The 19,135-nt window shown below is 42.2% G+C and overlaps 1 protein-coding gene and 1 long non-coding RNA gene across 19 annotated transcripts in view; one reads left to right on the forward strand and one right to left on the reverse strand.

The window, feature by feature from the left end:
* phldb1b (pleckstrin homology-like domain, family B, member 1b) overlaps window positions 1-19,135 on the forward strand; it is a 293,495-nt gene that overhangs the window by 237,454 nt on the left and 36,906 nt on the right. For 8 of the 18 annotated variants that reach the window (XR_011343351.1, XM_069894733.1, XM_069894724.1 and 5 more), the window contains 6 exons: window positions 2,847-3,008; window positions 7,517-7,633; window positions 8,407-8,509; window positions 10,639-10,674; window positions 11,406-11,730; window positions 14,544-14,582. Coding sequence is in view for 17 of the 18 variants with exons in the window: in XM_069894733.1 (XP_069750834.1) it covers window positions 2,847-3,008; window positions 7,517-7,633; window positions 8,407-8,509; window positions 10,639-10,674; window positions 11,406-11,730; window positions 14,544-14,582 (782 nt within the window). In the remaining variant the exon portion in view is untranslated. The remainder of the gene's footprint in view (window positions 1-2,846; window positions 3,009-7,516; window positions 7,634-8,406; window positions 8,510-10,638; window positions 10,675-11,405; window positions 11,731-14,543; window positions 14,583-19,135) is intronic. The other 10 variants (XM_069894735.1, XM_069894736.1, XM_069894737.1 and 7 more) reach the window with 5 other exon arrangements.
* On the reverse strand, window positions 10,311-14,576 carry LOC138741136 (uncharacterized). The gene is made up of 3 exons (XR_011343352.1): window positions 14,338-14,576; window positions 10,522-10,815; window positions 10,311-10,419 (listed from the first exon to the last, which is right to left on the reverse strand). It is a non-coding gene; the product is annotated as an uncharacterized lncRNA (long non-coding RNA).

The raw sequence follows: 19,135 nt of genomic DNA on the forward strand, positions 1-19,135 counted from the left end.
CCATAAAGAAATCAATGGACGCATTGAATGACCAATGTTCTTCATCTTTGCATTGGCATCACTCATTTTGAGGAACACAAAAAAAATACAAAGTTTAGAAGAGGGAACCAAATTAATCTAGCACTGTCACTTTAAACACATGGAACATTTGGCTTTCTGTCCTTAACCACATGCAGAAATATGAATTAACCTCTGTTGACACAATAAAGTTCATTTGAACCAGGAATATGATTCAAAAGAAAAGGTCATAAAAATAATCTAGTTATTTTGGAAATTTTGCACTGTTTATTGTTTGAGTACTTATTAAGAAGCACAAAGGATGATTTAATTTCTATTTGAAATCCTTTGGTAGTAAGTCTATGGATTATTCATAGTTTATTCTGTTATCACTGATTAGAAATCCCAGTATGCTTTATTATAATTCTTGGTGAGTCAAGAATTTAGTACAATTTTAGTGAAGTCTTAAAGCTGATTGGTAAAAGAGTTAGTGAACTAAATTTCAGACATTTACAGAAGAGACATCATGTGGAGATGCCAGAAAGAATTGTGCACAACTACGTGCAAGCAATTTTGTGTTTTAGCTTTCTTGTACAATATGTTAAAATATTTGGTCATGTTGTAATGGGAAGGATGCACCACTGAGGAAAACCTCATGCAGTTGCCCATTGGAACTTGGTCATGTGCACAGGAACAAACCTTTTGGTCCAACTTTTCCAGTGTAACCCTCTTAAAATGATGAGAGAGCCTTTCTGAATCCAATTCTGTGCATCTAAATTTTCCTGCATCCAAGACTTCACTTTTCTCAACAGCCTCCATGGTTGGGTGGTGAGCTTTATTTTCCTTCTGAAGCTTCTGAATAATCACATAATTGATTACAATCAGAAGATTACAATTCAGGCACCCCTGAACTTGAAAGACAGTGTCAGATCTCCAAGAATGAATTTATTTTTTGGGAACTTTTTGTCATTCTGTGTTTCATTACTTTGCTACCCATTGTCCTGCTATCCATATTTTACCCCTTGTATCTAAACTCTTAGATAATTGTCTCCTGTAAGCTCCTAGATGCATGCAACCAACCAGATGAAGGTGGCAATAAATATTGGCCTTCCACCAAATCCTGAAAACTGAAAACATCGTAGAAAAGTAGAAGCAGGAGTAGGCCATTTGGCACATTGGAACCATAGAATATTACAGCGCAGAAACAGGCCCTTTGACTATCTTAGTCCATGCCGAATTATTATTCTCCCTAATCCCATTGACCTAAACCCCGACCATAGTCCTCTATACCCCTCCAATCCTTGTACCTGTCCAAATTCTTCTTAAAAATTAAAATCGAGCCTACATTCACCACTTCAGCTGGCAGCTCGCTCCACAGTCGCACCACTCTCTGCATGAAGAAGTGCCCCCTAATGTTCCGTCTCAACTTTTCCCCTTTCACTCTTAACATGTCCTCTGAATTGCATCTCACCTATGCTCAGTGGAAAAAGTCTACCTACATTTACTCTGTCTAAATCCCTCATAATTTTAAATACCTCTATCAAACATCCCCTCATTCTTCTACACACCAGGGAATAAAGTCCTAACCTGTTTAACCTTTCCCTGTAACTTATTTCCTGAAATCCAGGCAACATCCTAGTAAATCTTCTCTGCATTCTTTCAATTTTGTTGATATCTTTCCTGTAGTTTGGTGACCAAAACTGCACACAATACTCCAAATTTGGCCTCACTAATGTCATGAACAATTTTGCCATAACATTCTTGCAGGAGGCACGGTTGATGTCGCGGTTAGTGCAACGCCTTTACAGCGCCAATGATCATGACCTGACCTGGGTTCAAATCCCATGCTGTCTGTAAGGAGTTTGTATGTTCTCCTGTGTCTGCATGGGTTTTCTCTGGGGCTCCAGTTTCCTCCCACCATTCAAAAACATACTGGGGTTTAGGTTAATGGGATGTAAATTGGGCAGCATGGACTTGTGGGGCCAAAATGGCCTGTTACTGTACTGTATGATTAAATTTAAATTAAAAAATTTCATTTTTTAAAAATCAAACTCCTATACTCAATAGTTTGATTTATGAAGGCCAATAAGCCAAAACTCTTTTTGCAACCCTATCTACCTGTGACACCACTTTCAGGGAATTATGTATCTGTATTCCCAGATCCCTCTATTCTAGCATGTGCCTCAGTGTCCAACCACTTATCATGTACATCCTTTCTGGGTTTGTCCTTCCAAAATGCAACACCTCGCACTTGTCTGTATTAAATTCTGTCTGCCATTTTTCAGCTCATTTTTCCAGCTGATCCAGAGAGCACTGTAAGCTTTGAAAGCCTTCCTCGTTGTCCAAAACACCTCCTATCTTTGTCTCATTTGCACTTTGTGTCTACTCTGCCATTCATTATTATCAGGGCTGATCATTTACTTCAGTGCCACTGACTTGCCCTACCCCAGATCCCTTGATTCCCTTGATATCAAAAAAATCTGTGTCTATATATACTCAGTGGCTCATTTTGTTTTTTGGGGTAAGAGTTCCAAAGATTCACTGTCAGAAATCCTGTACTTGTATAACTCTTGGCTATTAAACAGTATGGATTCTGTTTTTTCTGTGACTATTGATAAGATCTGTTTAGATTTGCTAAATTATTTTCCAACTGGTTTTAGATGGTGCTGTAATAAGTTGTTGTTAGTTGCGAAAATCGGAGGAATTTTATAAAACAAAACTCTAATTTCTTTTCTGCTTCTTAGCATGGAAATTTCTCAGCCTTTTGATTGTTTCATGAAACCATCATTTTTATTTAACTAACAAACTGTTTCTTGTCCCACAATGGTTTCTTTTGCTGCTCTCCCCAGGAATACGTTACCCTAGGGCAGCTTAAGGAGTTGTACGGTAGATCAACGGAGAGCTCAACACCACTCCCATTCCACACTAATGCAGCAACTGCCTCTCTGACTCTGTCTGCTGAAAGCTCCCCACCCTTGCTGGCTCCTTCCTCTCCACTATTTACAGCTGAGGTTGGTATGAGGACAGCACTAACTCTCTCTACTTTTCCCCAGTGCATGAATTTTCAGCAAATTTCCCATTCTAACCAACCTCTCCCACCCACTGTACAACCAACTTCTCCTGTACTTTCAAACAATTAGTTTCAGTTTGAATATCCCTCGTACACAATCACATTGAGTCTGTGACAATGTGATTGATCCACTCTTCTCCATCTAACTCCTTCGCTATGAACAAACAATGAGAAGCTGAGGGATTCAATGAGTTAGGCAGCAACCATGGAAAGAAATGATCAGTCAACATTTCAGACCGAAAAAAAAATATGCTGGAGGAACTCAGTGGGACAGGCTGCATTTGTGGGAGAAAAGGAATTGACGACTTTTCAGGTCAGAACCCTTCAGCAAGACCCAGAGTTGATGAAGTGTCCCAACCTAAAACATTGACTGTCCATTTTTCTCCATGGATGTTGCTTGAATGGGTGTCTTTCCATCTTCCCATTGTTTGTTCATCATTCCAATATCTGCAGTTTCTTTTGTCTCTAACTCCATCACTATAATCCTTTTAATATACTTGTGCAGTTTCCCCTTGAAGGCATCTAATCTACTTACTTTAACTACTAAGGGAACAAATCCCAAACACTCTGCATTGGTAAGTTTCTTCTGAATTTCTAATTGGCTTCATTGGTGATTATCTTTTATATATGTGCCCTTTAGTTTTGGTCTTCTCTAAAATTGAAAACATCTCTTCAAAATTATGACCTCCTTTAATCTTCTCTCTCTTAAACAAAAGAACTAGAGCCCACTCTATCTTTTCTTATAGGCACTTCCTGTTGTTTGCAAAATTGTCCTCTCCAATAACAAAAATGAAGTGTTACTGAACATTTGCTTAATCGATGGCAAATTAGAATTGAGATGTATTCCTTGTAATTTTTTGAACTGCGCACTGAGCAATGGATAGGAAATTGCTTCACAAACCATAGACCTCATCCTGACTTGCCATTCCTTCACCATCACTGGATTACAATCCTGGAACACCCTCCCCAACAGCATTATGGATATAACCAGGCCTCAAGGGCTTCAGCAGCTATTCACCACTTTTTCAAAAATATATGGGCATGGGCAGCCTTGAAAGCACAGATCTCTTGAATTAATAATGAAGAAGAGGCTAACTCATCAAGTATAAGGATTTTAGAAGACTTTAGAAGGCACTAGGGTTGCTATCTCTGAGGTTTAGAAGCTTCAGAGGTCAGGTTTTATCATGACCTCAAGTGCTGTCCCCAGTGTTTTTCTACCAGTACCTCCAGTTTCTTGTGCATCTTATATCTTGTCCATGTTATATCCACCTTTTCAGGGTAAAAACCTGAAGTGTTAAGGAAGAGGGAATGAATTATTGATAAAGAGATTAGTGAGTGATATGTGAACTGGTGTGTCCGGAAAATGGACCGGAGATAGTAGATCAGCCATGATCTTATTGAACTGTGGAAAAGATTTAAAGCACCATTTTATCTAAACTTATACTATTTATGATAATCCTAGTGCATGCAATAAATTAAGATTAAAGGTAAAACCCCTGATAAAAGTCATGGAGTCAAAACTATTTTAAAAATATTACTTATGAGTGAAAATGGCTGTGGAACATGCATGAATATCATTGGGTTAGAAGGTAGCTGTCTCTGTAAGAGAGCAGTGCACCTGGAGTTTAGACTTGTGCTGCAAAATTGTAGCTGGAGTGTATGGAGACAGGAGCTCCTGTGCCATTCATACTACTCAACATGGCATCCTCGAGTTTGATCTGTTTATGGAAAGGGGCTAAATTAATTCATCACTTCTTTTCTTTTAAAGCATTGTGACTTTATTGTTTACAATAATCTCAAAAAAAAGCTGCAAAAAGCAATGTTATTTTTCTTTTGATTTACCATTCATTTCTCTCAATTTTTTTTCTATTTGATTTCCTATCCCCTCTCTACCTATTGTATCATTGCCTATCTCTTTCACTATCCTTTCTCCCATCTCTCCCCTCCTGTCTGGCTTACCTTCCTGCCATTTATCTCTTCACTCTCTCTGTCTTTCTCTCTCCTTCTCTCCCTCCCCTTGATGCTTTGCGGCAGCCTGCCAACAAGCTGTTGGCCTCCACGTTGGAGCTAGAGAGATGGTACCGAGAAATCAAGGCTAACTTTGAGGCCTCATCTTCTTCAATTTCCTCCTCTCCTCCTCCTCTTCCAGCTAAAACTCACTCTGCACGAAGATCCATTCAGGTAAATGGCATTCCTGTTTCCACTCGCCAGTTTCAGAGACCAGATGTTTTAGGAGCATGAATTATGTGGGGAGATGCAGCATTTTAGATTTGAGAAGAGATTTCTGCCCCTTGATTGTTCTGTGCTGTTGATCAAGGCTGCTCTGTAACTCTGTTCTAATTCACTTTTCTCTACATCCTTTGGTATCCTGACTAAATAGATCTCAATTGATAACACTCATTAAAGCTCAAGTCAGCCATCTGCAGCCAACTGATGATCAGAGTACTTGTCTTTCATATCCTTTGTGCACAAAAGGAATTCTACAATTTTCTGCTGGCTGCATTATCTGATGACTAGTAAGGTCTTGCTACCTAGATTCACAATAACCAAGTCAAATTTATTATCCTCTGTACAAGTACAACCTGATGAAACAGCGTTCTCTGATTCTCAGTGCAAAGCATGCAGACACACAACCAGACATGGCACACACACTCAGACAAACCAGGACAAGTATTTATAGAAACATATAAATAATTTATTTTTGAGAAAATTCTGCTCTGTCCTGATTGTTCTACTTTTACACTGCATTTATTAGAGCATTAAAGAATGTTCAAATTGAATTAAGATCCATGTAGGTGAAATAAACTACTGGCAAACTGATGTAGATGTTAGATGTTTGGCAAATGAAGAATTACTTCAGACAGTGGTATACTAGGATGTACAACACACTGGCTGAAGGAAAATAGAAGCAGTTCCAACAGTGACTTACAAAAATAAATTGGACAAGGATCTGAAAAGATTGAATTTGTGAGATGATGTATACAGTTTAATTGGATCGCACTTTCGGAGATCCAAGTGCAATGGTTCTGTGATGTCAGGTTCCATGTTTTGAATAAAATAAGCACTGAGAGATAATCTGATTCAGGAAAATATTGGTAAGTCAGTAGAGAAAAGCACTGTTTTGGTACTTCTCACCTTGATTGCTGCTAACGCAGGTTCCCATTCCAAAACGCAGTCATCTCTGTTGTTTGAGATCAATTTCAATGAAGATGTTGCTGCAGAGATTATCTGATTCACCTTCATTTCTAATGTCCTGTCCCAAGTCAGTTCCAAAGAGGTTCCAAAACAGAATTAATCCTTATTTTTTTTTAAATCTTCCTCTCCACAATTTCAACTTCTCCTCAGTGATTACCCTGGTCCCTGCTCACATTATGTATTCCCAAGCAAGAAATTAGAGAAATTGTCCAGTTGTTTAGTGACATCATGGAAAGTTTTACATGTGTGGTGTCAAGTAAAGTTACCACGGATGAAGAATTTTAACCACAGAGTTACACAAATGTTATTTTACTTGAGAATGTTGAGAGGATATTTAATGGCGTTGTTCAAGGTTCTGGCTGATCTAAAATGTTAAATGCTCATTAGGAGAAGGTTCAAGGACCAGATAGATTTAAAAGTGTAGGGAAAAGTTAAACCACGGTGTGGTTATGATCTGGAATTTATTCCCTGTAACAGTGGTGGAAACCAACCGTTTTCAACCTTTTTTCAGCTATTGTCCCACCCACGCCCCCCTCCCCCAACCCCACCCCTAGGACTCTGCCCAAAGTTTATCGGTTCCCCTTCCCTGTGAAGCAGTCATTTTGGTTTCTTCCATACTTCTCTCCTACCGACTACATAAAAAGCATTAAAAAATATTGATGTTACATGAGGTGAAAAGAGGCTTTTACTTAAATGTGCCTTGGCCCGGGGGGGTGGGGTGGGATGGGGGGGCCTGTAGGGTCCCTGTTGAGAATGGCTGGGTGAGGACAATAATGTATAGGGCTACAGGAAAGGAGCAAGGGAATGGGATTGAATGGGTATCTATGTAAGACTAGGTATGGCCTCCTCTGTCCTGTAATGATTGAAGTTCAGGTTCAAGTCTACACCATTGGTCAGGTGGCTCACTGACATGTGCTGACACATTTTACTGGTGAAGAGTGCCACCTCAATGGGTGAGTTGTTGGTGCCTGTCAAACTGCACTGTGATCTAAGCCACTATTTATGGAGAGGAGACAAGAAATTTGGAAAGTGTCATACCTGACTAGTTGATCCTCCTCTCTTTACTGGATCAGAAGGTCTTCATATTGAATCCTGTCATTGAGGTCAAATGGACACCAAATATTCTCTTGCCCCACTGGTTCTCCTGGCCAACATTCCTCTCTCAACTTCAGTGAATTGTTCACCACTTCCATCACAATGCAATCTGAAGGTCCAACAACTTGATTTACTGTTCTCTGTGTCTTCATACCTCAGGTCTACCGATCCAAAATGGAGAGTGATGGGTGTGGCACACTACCTCGGACAAAGACAGGGTCTGCCCCCTCCTCACCATTCACTGCTTCAACACTGGGACGAAATCTTACGACAAAGGTAGAAGGAATTGGTGAAAGGATGATTGACTGGCAGGTTAACCACAGAGTGTGCAGTTTGTTGTGTTTCAAACTCCAGATCAAAGAGTTTTGTGCTTTGTTTCACAGTTGGGTACAAATACCAACTTGTCTCAATTATAAAAGAATTCTTCCCTCCAACACCACTCCCTCAAACAAATTATCAAACAAACAGATGCACTGGTCATTCAGCTTGTGTGCAGTATTCACATATTTAAATCCAAGCAACCAAATTATTCTGGTTTTAATTGTGTTGCTTCAGGAATAAACTCAAAGAGAAAACCAAAGAAAAAGTTCTACTCTTCAAAATAGTCTCCCTCTTTTAATCATGAGAGACCAGGCAGAATCTTGACATATGATGGCACCTCCTCCCTCAGCACTGTACGAAGTGTCAGGCTGGATACTGTGCTCAAGTCGCTGCAGTGGTCCCTGAACCAACAACTTTTTGACAAGATGTGAGAGAGGTGTCTATTGAGTCTTGATTTTAAGCTTCAGGATATCTCTGGTCCCTGCTTTATGGTGTGAGAGTTCAGAACCATGGACATGTATGAAGGACCTGGAGATCCACTGGCTTGGTTAATCATGCTTAGTGGGTACTTCACATACCAAAGCACAGCACGCAAATGATCCTGGGAACAATTGTGATAATGACAGTACAGTAGTTTCACATTATCTCTCAACTTATTCTGCAGGAATAAGGTATTTGCTCAATAAATTAGGAACATAGTATTTTATCTGCATTATTTAACGTTCCAGAATCCCACACTGACACAGAATGGCACCGGCAGTTTACCACGGAACTTGGCTGCTACTCTCCAAGACATCGAAGCAAAACGCCAGCTCGCATTGCAGCAGAAAGGTAAGCAAGAATCCGGAGGTGACTGGCAAAGTGCAGAATATGATGGAATATTACAGGAGAAACATCATTCGGTCCATTACTGAAATGCTATCCAATTCTCCAGCCTTGCAAATTTCTTCTCTACAAAAAGTCATCAAATTTATTTTTTCAAATGACTGCTGAATCTACTTTTGCTGTGGCTTTTCTGGCAATACATTCCATATTGTAACAACTTGCTCTGTCAAATGATTACTCACTGGTTATCCTGAACATCCATCCTCAGAGATGGCCAACCATGTTGGCATTGCACAGTTCTGTCTTATTTATGTGGATTTGCATTGTCCACTTGAATCAGTAGGTTGTTGTCCCATTGCAGAAACCTGAGAGTGCATAATCTGGCTTCTGGTTCCTTGCAGCGTTAATGGTCTGCAAATCTGCTGCCAATTTCACTGAGGTATTAATCTGGGCTTCTTTCTATCCTCTCAGGGGCACGCAACTATTTTTCAAAAACTGGAGATACTGTTCAATGATTGTGTTCATTAATGTTCTATTACTTCTATGTCTAAACACCAACTATCTCATTATAGTACTGTAGAAGGCAAACTGCAGGGACATGTCGCACATCTTAAGGGATAGGGATGGTTAAATATCCCTTTTACTTTACTCCTTAACATCCACATGGGGCAGGATCCCTTCCTAATAACTTGTACAGTTCTGTGATGTGCAGAATTGTGGGTATTAGAAATTGTTGCTGAACCCTCAGGAGTAGGATGCTCACTTCAGACAGCGAGAGCAATGGGAGGAGCAGCCCAGCCTGAAGTTGACCCATTAGTTCAGTTGCTAGGAGTAAAACACGAAAAACTGCAGCCGCAGTGATTGAAGTAAAAACACAATGCTGGAGAAACTCAGCAGAACAAACAGTGTATTTTATGTAGCAAAGATAAAGATTTATAACCAATGTTTCAGGCATAAGCCCTTCATCAAGGTATGAACAAAATGTAGGCAGGCACCTGAATAAAATGGTGGATGGAAGGAACAGGGGGAAGAGCACAGTCCCACAGACAGGATGAGGGAGGGAGCTGAGCACCTTCTTTCTGTCTGCATCAATGACAGGGATCGCCCAGTGGCCAACCTTTTCAATTCTGCGTTTCACTTCCACACTGGCATGTCTGTCCATGGCCTCATATACTGTCAAGCCAAGGTCACCCTTAAATTGGAGGAGCAATACCTAATTTTCTGTGTTGGCTCTCAACAACTGGATGGCATTGACATCGACCTCCAGTTTCTGCTAGCCCACTCCCCATTCTCCCTCTCTTCCCCATGCCTCTGTCTTCTTTCCTCCAGCTCTCCACCCCTTCCCTCTCCACGCACAGAGCCACTTCCCCCTCACTGTTTGCTGGTGGGCCCTCCCTCCCTTATCCAACTATTGCCTCCTGTCTGTGGAACTGTGCTCCTCCTCCTTCCCCTACCTCCCACCATTTTGTTCAGGTGCCTGTCTACATTTTGTTCATACCTTGAAGAAGGGCTCAAGCCCACAACATTGGTTATGTATCTTTACCTTTGCTACATAAAGTTTAATTAACTTACACCCCTGGTACATGCTTGTGGGCTGAAATGGCCTGTTACTGTGCTGTATGTCTAAATTAAAAATTAAAAGGTTGGCCACCCCACAATTTAGATGTTGTATTTTAAGACAACTCAGCAATATTGTGCTTGTAACCAATCCAGCAGAGATTCTTTGATGGATACTTTACCAGGTTTCAGAACAAATAATCCTGATGCAGGGTCTCGGCACAAAAGGCCAAGTATCCCTTTGCCTCCACAGATGCTGCCTGACCTGCTGAGTTCCTCCACAGATGCTGCCTGACCGGCTGAGTTCCTCCAGCAGTTTGTCTTTTTTGCCCCAGATTCAGCATTTTCAGACTCATGTCCTTTGAAAATAAATACCCCGACAATCATCGAATTGATTCTTAGCTTGAGATGTAAATTTTAATATATATATTTCCTAGTCTCTTGTTTCAAAAAGTACTTACTGTATTTTTTTTCTTTTGCCGATTTCCTTTCTGCTCCTTTTTCTCTTTTCAACGGGCGGGACTCCTAACTTCTGACTCCTCTTCTCGCACTCCTCTCTCCTTTCTGGTGCTGGGCAGAGTCAATAGGGATATCCAGATTGGAACACAAAAGAGGTAGGAATTCTGATTGGAATTGGAAGAAAGATGTGGTGTGCTTTGTAATCTAGGTTAGCGGATGGGTTTGCATGAAGGAATGTCGGTGGGCTGTGAATCTGTCGTCCTGCAGTTGCTTGTACTCACGGTTGTATTGTGGTCCTGTAATATTTAGGGTTTCGAAAGTTTTACAGGTCAAGAGTAAAAATCCAAGAAATTCCACCTTGCTTTGCTGTTCTCAACTTTAATTTCAAATCAATCCACGGATTCTCTCCATCTCTCCCACCCCATTCTAGGTCTATAACCTTCCCAAGCCCCACAATTGAGCTCAGTCCTGGCCACTTAGCATTCCTGCTAATAATCACTCCACTGTTGTCATGACCTGCCTGGACCCTGAACTATGCCTCTCTGTCCTTGTTTTAAAGCCAATTAATTTTTGTCAGCTGTTCTTGGGTGACACGAATTTTGTTTGATGATGCTTTTGGAAGTATTTGAAAGAATTCGCTGCTGGTTTAATGTCAATTGCTGCTGTTCTGGATAATGGGGAGACTTTCCATCTGAGAAACAACTCAATAGGACAAAGCAGAATAATCATTTGGCACAGACCAGATGGCCTGAAGGTCCTGTTTCTGTGCTGTCATGCTCCATGGCTTTCCCTGCAGTCCATTTATATAATCAGATATCATTTTTTAGCTCCATCTCCCTGTCCTGGTTCCGGTGCCTCACTCCATATATACACACATTTTTCACAGGCCACCAGGTGATTGAAGAGCAGAAGCGGAGACTAGCTGAGCTGAAGCAGAAGGCTGCAGTCGAGGCCCAGTGCCAATGGGATGCCCTACACAACCAGCACTCACCGACGTTTGTCCATCAGAGCCAGCCTTACCACCTTCCCGGGCACCAACAGTCACACCTCATCCACCACAGCATCCTCCATCACCACTCTCAGCCTCTCTCCGCTCAGCACGGAATCGACATGGAACATGCCTTCGACACACTCAGTTTGGAGAGTTCAGACAGCATGGAGACCAGCATCTCCACGGGCAACTCTGCCTGTTCACCTGACAACATGTCCAGGTAAGAGAAACAGCTTGGGGACTGATTCAAGGATTCATTGAGGTAGGCAGAATGAAGCTACTTCTGAAAGGGGTTACCTCTCATAAAGTCACGTTGACTGGGTTTAATTATTTTGAGTTTACCTAAATAATTAACTATTTCCCCTTTGATTTTTGAATCATGCGCCTTGTCAACAATAACTAACTGATCTGTAGTTCCCTGTCTTCTGCCTTTCTATTTTTACAATCACATCAACTGTTTTCCAATCTTCTGGTACCCTCCCAATTTAGTGAATTATGAAAAATTTCCACTAATGGTCCCTTATCTCTGCCACCACTTTCTTTAAACCCTGGTGTGCAATCCATTCATTCAGGTGACCCATTCACTTTCAGCTCCCTGAGTTTCTCCAGTACTTAATCCCTGTAATTAGAATTTTTGATAGTTTAATTTAATTTATAATTTAGAGTAACAGGCCCTGCCGGCCTCTGAGGCTGTGCCTCCCAAATACACACTAGTGGCCAAGTAACCTACTAGCCCCTTGTATCTTTGTAAAGTGGGATGAAACCGGACCACCCAGAGGAAGCTACACGTACATGGGGAGAACGTACAAACACCTTACAGACTGCACTGGATTTGAACCCTGGTTGCTAGCTGCTACTCTAGGGTGACCAGATATCCGGTTTTAGGCCTTTGAGCACTCTCTCCTCTGTCCAGCGCCTCCTTGAGCCGGAGGTTAATTTGTCTTCAATTTGGGGGTGTAGGGCAGAAAGGGCAAGGGAGGGGGTTAAATGCAGCATCCTGGGGACGATAGGCTGTGGCAGCCATGTTTCTTCATGCGCGAGTGCCAGCTGGTGCATATGTGATGGATTGGTGTACCCGGGCCAGCTGGCATATCCTCAGGAGGTTAGTTTACTGAGGCTGGTTAGCGCAAGCACGGTGGGCCCACAGATAGGGGAACATTTAGCACAGGCGTGTAGTTCTGGCGTGATTGGGAGCACGTCAGTTAGTGTGACTAGCCTCAGCATATGATATAAGCATGAACGTTTGTGTGTTCCGTTGTCCGTCAGAGGGAGGGGAAGTGTGACAGTAGCTCATGGAGGTTTTTGGCGGGTGAAGTACCTGCTCCCCCAAGCAACTACCCCCCCAATGAGAGAATTTTCAAATGTCATTTTGTGCCCCCCCCCCCCATGGTTAACATAATGCTCCCCCATTAGATTTATAATGACACCGAACCTGCATGTCCTCCTTTTGGAAATTATTTGAAATGAGACTATCTGCTGTCTTCAGTATATTAGCAATGTCTTCCATGGTGAAAACTTATGCAAAAGATTTATTCGGAATAGCTACCATTTCATTATCTAGTTTTATGAATTTACCAGCTTCATCTGCTCAAAGCCCCACATTTACCTTTGCCACCCTCTTCCTATTTATATATGCAAAGAAACCTTTACTATTTCTTTTTATACTGCATGCAAGCCTTCTCTCAGTATTCACTATCGCCCTTGTTAGGAGCTTTTTAGTCTTCTTCTGCTGAACTTTAAAAATCTCCCAGTCCTCTGCTCTACCAGTAGCCATTGCATACCCGATTTTTCAAATAGATTAAAAGCGGGCTTCTCTATGGAGCTCACGTTGAATGACATGGTGCCTTGTAGTGTATGTCAGGCCCACTTTTCAGTGGAGACTGATGATTGTGCAAAGGGAATTGTGATCGAATTCCCAGACAGCTTCAGGGCTCCAGTTGTGATTCTTGTGTTGATAGGGGCTGGTATCTCAAGCAGATCTGTGCCTGTCTGCTCCACCCTGTGAGCTTGCACGTTCTCCTTTGCAAATCTAGAATGTCGCTGAAAGGCAAGGCTTTTATTTTCTTCGTCTATGCTGCCAATTCATTGGCATGTTGAGACCTAAAGTCTCTGACAATTTATAGCTCTGAGTGAATCAATGTTAAAGGGTTGTAGGCACACCTCACTACAGTAAAGAACAGGATTTCAGTGCAGCAATTCTATCCTCCTGCCCGTCAGTTTAACAATGACAGACTGAATCTCTCTCTCTCTCACTCTCTCTCTCACACACACACACACACACACACACACACACACACACACACACACACACACACACACACACACACACAGCCAATTTTTTTTTTCTAACTCTGCCCCTTGGTAACAACTCAAATTTAAAATTCTCACCTTTACCTCTGTCCAATATCTTTGTAATCCCTTCAGCCATATTGGCTAACATTCTGAAATCTAGACAATTCCTTTCACCATTGTTAATGCTGCTCGACCCATGAAGTTCCTCCAACAATTAGTTTTTTTGCTTCCGATTCCAACGTCTAGTTTCCCATGTTTCCAAGCTTCCAAAATGGGCCTTTATCACATACATCCATCTATCTTGCCTGTTCCACATTCATCTTCACCACCCTTCAGCTGTTTGACCCCAAGCCCCACCTGATTCTCTCCGCTGCACTCCCTTACCCCTGCACTACCTCCCTCTCTTCATAAGGTTACCTAAGTGAGTGTCGGTGTCAGTCAGTAAGCAGAGAGTGATATGTGCAAGGAACTTCAGACAAGTTTGGATAGAGACTTTCCTCAGACCTTAACTTTATGATCAATGAGTGAAACTCACCTCCTTTAAGTTCCTCCTGTAGCCCTTATGTTGCCTCTGGGTTCTTGGGTAGACGAATATCCCTCCACAACTTACCAGTTAAGGCAAAGGTATCAGTGCAGCATCAAGTCCAATGATTTGATCTTGTTGATGTGATTGGAAAGAAGGCAGGACTCCGGAAGATTTCCAGTGGCTGATTTTTCTTTTCCCTCTCCTCTCCGTCTCAGGGATACTGAGGACAATGGAAGAAGCTCAGCCGAGCTGAGGTGAGCCAAATCAGCATTAACTAGTGATCTTGCTTTTCTGGAATGTCATATTCCAAATGAGATAGAAAATAATAAATCACGGCAGTGGTAAGAAATCATTCATGACCTCAGCTGTTGAAGTCTTGTTGCTGTCACAGCACAGTAAACAATTGGTGCACAGAGAGCAATAGGAGATGCCTGCTTGTCACTCAGGACTACAGGAGGACAATCGCAAGTAGTTTTCAACCTAAAAGACTGGCCAGTCCAGGTGGTGTAAACATGCACTTTATATTTTACCTTTCAGTTTGGCAAGGAACGGCAATGTGATCAAGCAGGCTTAAACACACTTCATACTTGTAACGAAAGGGTTCCCCTCATTTTTAGTCTTGCTGCCTGGCTTGCCTCATCCATGCCTTTTCAATTGTCCCCAACACTATCTCCTCCTTCAGTGGAGAGTGGGAAATGTAGACTTTCCTCTGGTTATCATCTGCTGTGTGTGGTTGTGCACCACTTTGTCTCACAAGAAATAGGGTGGATGTCATGCAATCTCCTGGCAGTGTTGAATAAGCAGGCAGTAGGTGTAAATGACATGCACCAGTACTGAGTGCAGTGGAGGATGTGAACATCAGGAATAAGGCCTGACTGAGATAGCCACAAGATGCTTATATTGTGCTCACCAAGAACAGGTTAAATGCACATAATGATCCCACAACATGCCTGAGAGGGGCCATTGTATTTAGCCTCCGTGCATTTTGTCCATCCATTTGAGATTAAAGCTAGTTTTCTTGTACACAATTCCCATGGCGTACTATAGTTTAAAAGAAGCATGATGTTATCAGCATGAAACATTTCCTCTTTCTGTACTTAACCTGTTCTAGAGATGGAAAAGCAAAAACAGGGCACTTGAATCAGTCTCTAAATAAGTGCCCATTTGTGTTGTCCGTGTATGCATTCACTATGTTAGACTTGGCTAATTATTTCCTGGCAATCAACAGGAAAGCTGGATAGAATGGCAATTGATGTACAGCTACTGTGTTAAAGAAGCTCTGTGCTTGCATTCAGCACTGACCTGTTGCTGAGGAACATTCCTTAATTTTCTACTCCCCTGCTATTATTTTCTCCTTGCTCTCTTGGACTGCTCGTTCTTGCTGTGATTCTGTCCCCCAATCACCAGCCACTCCGATCCCTGCTGTACCTAACCAAGTACACACCTGTCACATTTGTGGCCCGAAATGTGAAATTAATAACATCATCACCACATGCTTTACCAGTTGAACATCTCAGTGTCTTTATTTTCCTGCTTCCCTTATTTCATCATCCTGCACCTTCCACCTCCAGTGCATACCATCTGACTTCCGGTCAGGTTAATACATATCATGCATATTCATTACCATGACATCCCTCCTTTCACCAGAAATAAACTTTATATCTTTATGTTTAAATGTAAACACTTTAACACTATTAATAGCATTTTTCTGCCTTCTGAACCAACAAAACAACTTCAAATTCAAAACAAAAACAACTTCAAATTCCCTCTTCACAAAATGTAACATAAACATGTTATAACCAAATGTAATATAATAGCTCAACTGTTCTTCTGTAATTATACTAATACAATGCTCACCTCATATGCAAAATGTAAACATTTAAATTTATACACCTCACATGTTTAAATTCCAATACTTTTGTTTTTTTTTATTTAATGCCAAATAGTCGACTAAACAAAAATGAAATTCATACAGCACTCATACATGTACTTTATGATGTATTGATCAAATCATTGTCCAAATGTTCCCATTATCATTTCTCTTCCTTGGTGAGTAACATTACTGCGCTTCATTGAAACTCATTCCAACTATCACAAACTTTCACTTTCGTGATAATGCGGGCACGATTAGAAATATGGCACAAAATCTTCATATCGTTTAGGTGGTTTCCTGTCCCGTCTCGGCCTTCCTGCAGTGCTACTGTGGCAACTTGGTTGTTCACCCTCAGCACCGGAAACACTGCTCGCTGCGGCCTCTGGTGTTTCTGGTACTCTGCTGGTAACTACCTCTGGAACATCATCTGGTCCCTCAGGTTGAGCAACTCGTACTGGATTTCCAACCACTTCACTCGGTGCCGCTCTGGATTGGTACTTTTTGACACCAGACACATTTCTTTTGTACAGGACTCCAGCTGGAGACTTGACTGTCACCATACTGCCGCTTCTGGATACAACAGTGTAGAGTTGATGGTAATAAGCTTACCACCACTCTCTTGCCTCACCAGAACATTATCTCCAGACATGATGTCTGAGTACCTGGCCCCATGCCTCGAGTCTGCATACAGCTTTGCTGCTCCCTTCTTTTCAGCATCGTGGTCCCTCATCTCCTGGTCGTCCCAGATTTCCTTTATTTCGGGCATTTTTGTGCGGATTTTCCTCCCAAAAAGTACTTCTGCTGGACTTTTTCCTGTGGTTGCATGAGGCATTGCCCGATAGACAGCTACAGAGGATAGCAATGCTTCTCTCCAGTTCTGTCCTTCTGCATGAGCAATCCGTAATCGTTTTTCGATGGACTGATTTTGTCTCTCAACTTCCCCATTGGCTTGCGTCCATTTAGGAGTTACTTTATGATGGTGGATACCTGTGGTCCTCATGTATTCAGCAAATGTCTCTGAAATGAACTGTGGACCATTGTCAGAGTATAGCGTAACAGGGAATCCATATCTCGCGAAGATCTCTGCCAATGCTTGTATTGTTTTTTCAGTGGTCATTGACCTCATCACAGAGTACTCATAGTATCTGCTGTGGTAATCTAGAACTACCATGATTGTCTCACCAGTTGGTAAAGGTCCGAGAAAATCAACAGCTACATCGATCCACGGTCCTGTCGGGAGTTGCGTACTCCGGATCGGTTCTGGAGGATTACTCCTACTTGTGAGTTGACACCCATGGCAGGTTTTGACGAATTTCTCTGCGTCTTTATCACAACCTGGCCACCATACTTTACTCCTGAGGTTTTGCTTGGGTACCAACAATACCTAGGTGTCCTTCATGAGCTAATGATACGATCTTCGGTCTCAACCTCTGTGGTATCACCAATCTACACCCCCTCAATACACACTGCCCGATGCAACAAAGTTCATCTCTAATGGGAATATATGCCTTGTGAATGCACTTGTCCCATTGTCAACTTTGGATACATTCTCTAACTTCCATGAGTTCTGAGTCATGTTCGGACTCTCTCTTGACTTCCCTCGTTGTCACAGCTTCCGGTGTCGACTGAATAGCTATGAAGTGTACAAAGCTCTCTGCTTCTGTCCCCAATTCTGACTTGGATTGTGGGCATCCATCTTTCAACAATCTGGACAGCGGATCAGCAATGTTTGCTTTCCCCGCAATATGAACTACTCTGTACTTGTACGGTTGGAGTCTGAGCACCCATCGTTCTATCCTGGCACACGGTTTGGACCTGGCGGCATAGATCACCTCCAATGGTTTATGGTCCGTGATGAGTTCAAATTCAATGCCATACAAATATGCATGGAATCTCTCGCAGGCCCATGGAAGTCCGAGTGCTTCTTTCTCTGTCTGAGAATATCTCCTTTCCACATCTGTCAAAGATCTGCTGGCATAGGCAATGATTCTTGGTCCCACAACACGCATCTGGACCAACATGGCTCCTAAACCAACAGGACTAGCATCCGCTATGACTTTGGTTGGTGCAGCCGTATCATAATACCCAAGAGTACTGGCATTCGTCAGACTTTGTTTCAGAGCTGTGAATGCTTCCTTCTGCTCAAGGCCAAAATGGAATGGTACACCTTTCCTGGTTAGTTTCCTCAATGGTTCTGCCAGTGTAGCAAAGTTAGGGATGAACTTTGCGCAATAATTAACCAATCCCAAGAAGCTCCTCATCTCCGTTGCATTCTGGGGTTCACGTGCATCTGCAACAGCTTTCACCTTGGCATCAGCTGGGTTCAGTCCTTCCCGTGTAAGCCTGTGTCCCATGAAGTCCATCTCTGAGACACCAAACTGGCACTTGTCTCCATTCACGGTAAGGCCTGCCCCCTGTCTTCTGGATAGCACATGCCTCAAACGTCTGTCATGCTCTTCCTTTGTAGCCGCATGGACTATGATGTCATCAGAAATGTTGGCAACTCCAGGAATGCCTTGAATCACTCGATGGATTTCGTACTGGTAGATCTCAGGAGCTGCATTGATGCCGAACGATAGTCTCTTGTACCGGTACAACCCACAGTGAGTCACAAATGTTGTCACGTCCCTGGATTCTGGGTCCAGCTCTAATTGATGATAGCCCAATTTTAAATCAATTTTTGAGAACACCTGACTGGTAGTTAACTCCTGAAATACTTCCTCCACTGTTGGTATGGGGTGTCGTTCTCGAATTATAGCTTCATTGGCCATCCTCATATCAACACACAGTCTTATGTCACCATTTGGTTTGGGCACAATCACTACTGGACTGACTCATTGTGTTGAATGTTCTACAGGTTGAATAATGTCTTGCTCGATCAACTCTTTGATTTTGGCCTCGACTTTCCCACGAAGTCCAAATGGAGTTCTGCAC

Source organism: Narcine bancroftii, chromosome 8 (assembly GCF_036971445.1).
Source record: "Narcine bancroftii isolate sNarBan1 chromosome 8, sNarBan1.hap1, whole genome shotgun sequence".
Taxonomy (NCBI): domain Eukaryota; kingdom Metazoa; phylum Chordata; class Chondrichthyes; order Torpediniformes; family Narcinidae; genus Narcine; species Narcine bancroftii.